This window comes from Diabrotica virgifera, chromosome 5, assembly GCF_917563875.1.
Source record: "Diabrotica virgifera virgifera chromosome 5, PGI_DIABVI_V3a".
NCBI classification, from domain to species: domain Eukaryota; kingdom Metazoa; phylum Arthropoda; class Insecta; order Coleoptera; family Chrysomelidae; genus Diabrotica; species Diabrotica virgifera.
Genome location: NC_065447.1, coordinates 36,718,122 through 36,726,379, shown reverse-complemented (window position 1 = coordinate 36,726,379; position 8,258 = coordinate 36,718,122). Strand labels below are relative to the sequence as shown.

At 33.3% G+C, this 8,258-nt stretch overlaps 1 protein-coding gene across 2 annotated transcripts in view; it reads left to right on the top strand.

Moving 5' to 3' along the window:
- Positions 1 to 8,258, top strand: part of LOC126885687 (centrosomal protein of 164 kDa) — a 91,906-nt gene that overhangs the window by 31,562 nt on the left and 52,086 nt on the right. For both annotated transcript variants that reach the window (XM_050652396.1, XM_050652395.1), the window contains exons 3-4: positions 5,551 to 5,786; positions 5,863 to 6,156. In XM_050652396.1, the coding sequence (XP_050508353.1) occupies positions 5,551 to 5,786; positions 5,863 to 6,156 (530 nt within the window). The remainder of the gene's footprint in view (positions 1 to 5,550; positions 5,787 to 5,862; positions 6,157 to 8,258) is intronic.

Below are 8,258 nucleotides of genomic sequence, written 5' to 3'. Positions count from 1 at the left end.
CAAAATTCTTTTATAGCCTAGTAACTGGCCGATTTGGGATGTAATTTTCAAAGTCAACTACGAATTGCATGAAAATTTGGATTAAGTTCTACTTACCCTCCACTTCAAAGTTGAACTTGTGCCGTTCAGATCAAAAGTCAGATCAGTAGACAATCATAGAAAAAAGTGTTGTGTGATTTGGTAGAATGCGATCTTACCCTTCAAAAAATATGTCACGTATTTCAGCACCTGGAAAATTGGAAGGATACTACAAATCTGGCCTCCACATAAGTGGTCTGTAGCTTCGACATGATAGGTGTGAAATTTTAAACGTTCTTGCTGTCGATTGGATAGGAAGGGTAGCGTTATCTAGCCTCCATACGGTACTTCCAATATTTAATATTAGGGAGTTTTTGTTGCTACGTAACGTACGCATCTCCGTATACGTAAAGCAACTAACGTGTCGTAGAGGATGAATGTTAAAATAGGTAGTTTTTGTAACTGCCTTAACGTAACGTAAAGCAAATCGTAAAGTCATTTTTAAATTCCGTTGACATTTAAAAAAATAAAACAATGTTCACACAATATACAATTAATATACAAATGTAAAAAAAGATAAATGAATGATGAAATTGTATGGTTTTAATTGCTTCTATTTAAATATAAAAATATTATTTTTCCTTAGGTTAAAATTGTTTTATTTTTGTTTATACCTACTTTTTAGTTGTAAATTATTGTATACCTACATCAGAATTCCAGTAGGTATAGTGTAAATAGTGTGGTAATATTTGTTTGAAAATTTTACTGAAACTAGGTCATTTGTTTATCTAGTTATTAATTGTGGTGATCACTGTATTTCTTAAATTAATACAAGATTTGTTTGTTTTGCTTTATTAATAGACAACTTAAAAACAATAAAATTTTAAATCTATATGAAGCTCCAATTTCCAATTACAAACACAGAATAATTTTACTCAAATAGACTTAGGGCCGGTACTTTATGTCTCCGTTAACAGCCGGTTAGTTAACCGGGGTTTAATCGGGACAGAAATATATGCATAACATAGACATAAACGCAATTATACTTATTATTATATTCATAAATAATTATAATGATAATTATAATTGCTTTTATTACAACGCAAGAGGCTCTATGAGGTACTTTTCTGTCCCGATTAAACCCCGGTTAGCTAACCGAGGTTTAACCGGGACATAAAGTACCGGCCCTTAACCAATAACCAATATAACCTTAAAATGTTTATAAACAGGTAGTACGCTGATGAAATGTTCATTTGGTAGGTAATCGGGCAAGATCCTCGTGTGCATTCGGTGACTTTCGGCTCGATAGGGATGCGTATGGGAGAGATTAGGGAGTTTTTGTTGCTACGTAACGTACGCATCTCCGTATACGTAAAGCAACTAACGTGTCGTAGAGGATGAATGTTAAAATAAGGTAGTTTTTGTAACTGCCTTAACGTAACGTAAAGCAAATCGTAAAGTCATTTTTAAATTCCGTTGACATTTAAAAAAATAAAACAATGTTCACACAATATACAATTAATATACAAATGTAAAAAAAGATAAATGAATGATGAAATTGTATGGTTTTAATTGCTTCTATTTAAATATAAAAATATTATTTTTCCTTAGGTTAAAATTGTTTTATTTTTGTTTATACCTACTTTTTAGTTGTAAATTATTATATACCTACATCAGAATTCCAGTAGGTATAATGTAAATAGTGTGGTAATATTTATTTGAAAATTTTACTGAAACTAGGTCATTTGTTTATCTAGTTATTAATTGTGGTGATCACTGTATTTCTTAAATTAATACAAGATTTGTTTGTTTTGCTTTATTAATAGACAACTTAAAAACAATAAAATTTTAAATCTATTATGAAGCTCCAATTTCCAATTACAAACACAGAATAATTTTACTCAAATAGACTAAACCAGTAACCAATATAACCTTAAAATGTTTATAAACAGGTAGTACGCTGATGAAATGTTCATTTGGTAGGTAATCGGGCAAGATCCTCGTGTGCATTCGGTGACTTTCGGCTCGATAGGGATGCGTATGAACCTAACGTACCAGCCCGTAACCTTAGGTAATACGTATCGCGATACGGGAGTTCAACCATTAATGCGCAAGCGTATATGTCAAAAAGATGCGTTACGTTTACGTATTTGTGTGCACAAAAACTCCCTATTATTTTATTCAAGTGGACAATAAAGGTAAAACACAAACAACTTTTGTTTCTTAATTATTTATTTATACAATAATGTGACATTTTACATAGAAATATGAGTATTTAATTTCGATTAAATATATGTTTACTTGTTGAATTTATCGGCTGCACACAACAGCTGATCGGCCATTAGACCCAACAACAAAACGCGAAATAAAATGTGTATTTTAAAACTGTTGGATAAACAGTACCTACAATCAGAAAAACTTACCTTTAAAAAGGTACTCGATTATGAAATAACAAAAATATCAAAAAACACGACTGAATATCAGCTTTTTATGGTGACACAAACTAAACACAAACACCAAACACATCACATAACCGACTATATAAAATAAGTGAACGACAACGAACGAACGAACACGAACACATATTACAGATTCACAGATAGCGCAGGATTTGTCAAAAGTCATGTTCCACCAATCACAATGCCGACATCAGCGCCTCTGACTAAACGGAAGGAAAATAAATACGATTACATGTTTTTTATTAGAGTTAGCGGGGCATGTAGACAGTTACAGTGCTTTTGAATCGTCGTCATGGAAACCAATATCGTCGTCGTGGTAGCCCATTATATTGAAAGTTTGGTTTTGACAACCTTGTCAAAGAATTAATTTTTGTATTTTCACTTCTAAATAAAAATTGATATAACTCTATTTTTGTGGCTTTTTTCCAAACGTACAGCCCTAGAAAAAATATTGTTCCTAACTCATGCGGAAAGTGTCTTCCCGCACTCGATTGCTTGCCCGAACTCCGCTATCGCGTCGTTCGGATCAACGGCAGTCTAGTGCGTGATAGTATCACTTTCCGCACTAGTTAGGAAAATAACTATTTTAGCAGAAATGTAGCTTATAAAAAACCAAAAAATGGTGTATTAATAAAGTCTATAAACCCAGTAAAAACAAAGTTGTAGCTCATGAAAAATACGTTCTTATTCGTCAAATTCCAAGTCGAATATTTCAACGTGAAATAACCAAAAAATTAAGCAATTTTCGGGAGAAACTTATTAAAAATTTTTAAATTGTTTAAAAAAAGCTTTGTTTTTATTTTTTATACAAGTTTGTATCATCAAAACTAAACGAGTAACACTCAAAATAAAGTTGGCACTTTTTTTGTTAAAGAAAATCGTGAAAATCTGCCCCTATTTAGCACCCTAAACAAAATTAATCGTTAACGCTTTACCTTGTACTTTATATGTATGTCTATTGTCTATACGATCTGTAAATTTGACCGGTTCGCAGTTCTTATTTTTGAAAAAATTTGGTTTTATAATAATTATAATTTTTTTTTTATTTTGGAAAATGCTTTTTTTTTTAATAATATAAAAAGTATTAGTAATACGAAATATCTCAAACAATAAAAAATGTAGGTTTTGCTTGTATAAATATGCTAGTTTCATTTTGTTTTTCTGTAAAGGCTGTATGACACTATGCATTTTTAGTCCTGTCGCCAGGGGGGGTACAACGGCCTCCTTAATTCAGATGGACTTTCCCAAGTTTTTTTTATATATTTTGACCCGCAGAATACGAATTTTTTGGGTAACAGTTGATCCGGATGTCGATAACATTGTTATAGACAAATAACTTGAGGAATTACATAACAGTGATTTCTTGCAAAACAAAACATCTTTTTGTATTTTTTGGGTCAATCTAGGCAAAAAATGTTCTGACAAGTTTTTTCGTAGGATGCATAGTTTTTGAGATAACCGCGGTTGAACTTTCAAAAAATCGAAAATATGCAATTTTTGAACTCGAATAACTTTTGATTAAAAAATAAAGTAGCAATTCTGCTTACCGCATTTGAAAGTTTAAGTCAAATTATATCGGTATTGATTATTTGCATTGCTACAAATTTATTATTTTATTGTTAAACAAAGCTATAAAAACCTAGTGCGCGAGTGATGTTTTCAATGATTTCTCATTTAAAATCGAACGAATAGGTAGAGTAGCTACAAGTGCAAGCGAGGCAATTTCTACGTAGCATGCGTTAAAACGCATGTATTAGGCACGGGAAACACTATGTGTTTATAGCTTTGTTAACCAATAAAAAAATTAATTTTTAGCAATGCAAATAATCAAAACCGATATAATTTGACTTAAACTTTCAAATGCGGTAAGCAGAATTGCTACTTTATTTTTTAATCAAAAGTTATTCGGGTTCAAAAATTGCAATTTTTAGATTTTTTGAAAGTTCAACCGCGGTTATCTCAAAAACTATGCATTCTACGAAAAAACTTGTAGAAATATTTTTTGCTTAAAATGACCCAAAAAATACAAAAAGATGTTTTGTTTTGCGAGAAATCGCTGTTATGTAATTCCTCAAGTTCTTTGTCTATAACAATCTTATCGACATCCGGATCAACTGTTACCCAAAAAATTCGTATTCTACGGGTCAAAATATATAAAAAAAACTTGGGTAAGTCCATCTGAATTAAGGAGGCCGTTGTACCCCCCCCTGGCGACAGGACTATTTCTTGTATCATTTCTAATATCGTTTCTAATATGCCAAAAAAATGTATAGTGTCATACACAGATACAAGAAACGAGTTTATTGGTATTTTTTCAAAAGCGTTGAAATTTTATGAAATATTTAAAACTATGGACATTACAAACACTGATTTTGACGAACACACTTTTTAAAAAATATATTAGCCGGCAAGTTTTTAATCATTTGATTAAACTTACTGTTTTTTCTCACCCATTACATTAAACGCCGCACCCTTCCAAACGATCCACTTCGCAGCGTAGTCGCCGGCGCTAGAAAATCGCCTGTTTCAGCCACTCTGTGGATCCACCGAGTAACGCTGCAGAGTGGCTCGTCTGGTTTGGCCCTTATTGGCTCTCGCCAAACACGAATTCACCGGTTATATCTATTTAAACAGATTCTGGTCTGTTGAAAAATATCACAAAATTCCAAAACTGTTGAGGGAGCTGTACCTATGTGTTCTTGAGCCCATTGGAGGCGGTACCAAACATGTTTAGGTTGTAGCTGAGGAACTCTTATTGGTCGACAACTCCTCAAACTTGAATCTAAAACTCTTCTTCTTTTTGTAGCCAAGGATACTCTGATTCCTGTAGCATACCTGAATCCTTTTTCAGGGCTGGTACATACATAGAAGCATTTCTCTGAATGAAAATTCTGATATATCTATTCTATTCCTCATTGATAACTCGGGTTCTACCAGGGCGGTTTTATATGAAAAAGGTCTATTAAATATGTGATAAGGATACGGATTTATAAAAGTATAAAAATCGTGAATACGAGGGGTGATCCATAACTTTTGAAACTAATAAATGTTAAAATGATTTATATCTTTTTAGTTATGACGACAAATCAAAATCTTACTACTACTATAACAACCTAACGAAGAAGACACAGTGGGAGCATCCATTAGACGATATATACAGAGGTCTAGTAAAGAAAGCGCGCACAGATAGTCAGTCCCTCAGTATTCACGATAACAGAGAAGACGCAACTTATGTTACTGATGATATTTTAAGTTTAGACGAACCAATTTCTAATGTACCATCAAAGAAATTGGATCCTGTACCTACAGGTAGGAATATTCTTTTGCATTTTCTTTTTCATATTTTCCTTATTTCTATATTCTTTTATTTTATTGTTAATTTTAGGAACCAAAAAGAAGCTTGCCCCTCTTAAACTCAGTCCAAATGCCAGCCCAAAGAAGGATTTTAAATTATTCAAACAGAAATCTGAAGATTTCAACGTTGGTCCCAAAAAGCTGTCTCTAGGATTCAGTAGTTTTGATGATGAGAAAGAATCTGCTTCCGCTTTTGACCGGCATCCTAGAAGCATGGAACTGAAAGTTATGGGGGGTGGATCAATGTTCCTCAAGTCAAATACCTTAAGAAAAAATAGCGATGTCGGCATCAATTCCCTTAGCACAAAGACTGAACTATCTCAGGGTAAGTACATACGTTCGCTGACGGTAAAATATTGAAAAACCTCTAAATTTTAAAGAACAGCTTGGATTTACATGAAATTTGGCATACACATAGCTAACATCATCATCATCAGTGGCGTTACAGCTCTTTATGAGCCAAAGTCTTCTTCAGAACAATCCTCCATTCGCCCCTGTCTCTGGCAACTCTTCTCCATGCTCTAATTCCAATAGATTTTAAATCAGTTTCTATGTTGTCTTGGTACCTAAGTCTCGGTCTTCCTCTTGCTCGTTGTCTTATCGGCCCACTTCGGTCAAAAACTTTTCTGACTATGGCATCTTCCTCTCGCCTGATTAAATGACCTACCCATCTAAGGCGTGCTACCTTAATGAATTGTACAACGTCAGGTTCTCCAAAATTTCTATACAACTCAAAGTTGTAACGCCTGCGCCACAAACCTTGTTCTTTTATGCCACCATATATTCGTCTTAAAATTTTTCGCTCAAAACGTTTGAACAGTTCTTGGTCATTCTGAGTAAGTGACAAAGTTTCTGCGCCATATATTAGCACTGGTCTTATTAGATAGATAGATAGATAGATAGATATGTTTATTGTTTCTAATGAAAAATCATATAACAAGAGGTTGAGTACAAATTATTACACATAAATAGTCGACGCTTAATGGAGATTTAGTTACAATTATTCATTTAATATAAATGAACGCAATCTGAGTGCATTAATAAAAAATGTACACAGTTCCTTAATCTCAGTGGGAGAATGGGTTGTATTTAAAAACAGAAAAAAGCTCTCGGTATTCTCTACAAATGATCGAATAAGGGGTGATCTAAAACACGAGTATAATGGACATTCCAACAAAATGTGGGAAAGAGTCTCTAATTTGTGAAAATTACATATTGAACAATTTTCAGTTTGGTCGATGTGATACGAAATCCCTTTATAATAAAATTTTATGTAAAGTTTACAGCAAAGTCTGATTTGTGAATAAAGTCTTGTAATATATATGGGAGTTTTTATTTGTAAATAGCTTTGCGGTTGCCTATTGTGTGAGAAATGTTTATAGTACAAAGAATAGCGAGAACTTGTTAATGCTGATAAGTCATCTTGGAAGAGTTTTTCTTTCATTTTTAATAACAAACCGTTTCTTTGATGCCTCAGTAACCCCCATGATAAGTTTTCTCAAGTTTCTATTGCATCAATTTCAGAAAAATAATTTTTTAGCTGAACTACCCAGTTATAATTCTCATTATTGTCATTATTGTTACATAGCTGACGAAGACGGTTATAACAAATTCTTGGATACCTAGAGGAGTCCATAAGTAAAATTCTCTCAAGCCAATTAAGTGATATTTTAAAAATTAAGTATTTTAAGTGAACTTGGCCAACTTCTAGCCTAACATAAGTATTGGGGGTATTTTTTGGTAGATGCAGCAGTCTCTTAAAGAAATTAGTTTGAATTTGTTCTAGAGTATTTGAGTAGCGCAGACCCCAGACAGATATACACTGAGAAAGACAGTTTAAAATAATGGAATTATATAATGTAATTCTCGTCTCCCATGAATTTACTATTGCATTAGACAAGAGGTTCATTACTGCTCCTATAGACTGCTTGGCTCTAGCAATCGTAGTAACGGCCATCTCTCGAAATAACGAGGAACTACTAAACGTTACACCCAGATAATTAAATTTATTAACGCTTTCAAGTTTTTGACCATTTAGCAGGAATCCTCGCCCTTTGGAGAAATGGCCACCCCGCGAGAAGACTAAGATTTTGCTTTTGGAAGTGTTTATAGTCAGTTTATTCTGTGAGGTGTAGGTTTCCAATATTCGTAATTTGCGGGTCATGTCAACTTCTGATTCTCCTAATATTATCAAATCGTCGGCATAGAGTAATAGAAGAATATCAGTATTACCATCAATATTAAGTGCTGACCGTTGAGTGCCGACCGCAGACGTGAACACATGTATGTTGTTAAGTATAGTGCGTAAAGTCAGGAAATTTAACAGTTCTGTATTTAAAAGTGAAAAAAGGCCACTCAGTGTGCTGCACTACAAACTGTAAGTTACACTTTTCTTACTACAAGTGAAAACCATTCGAATACCACTGG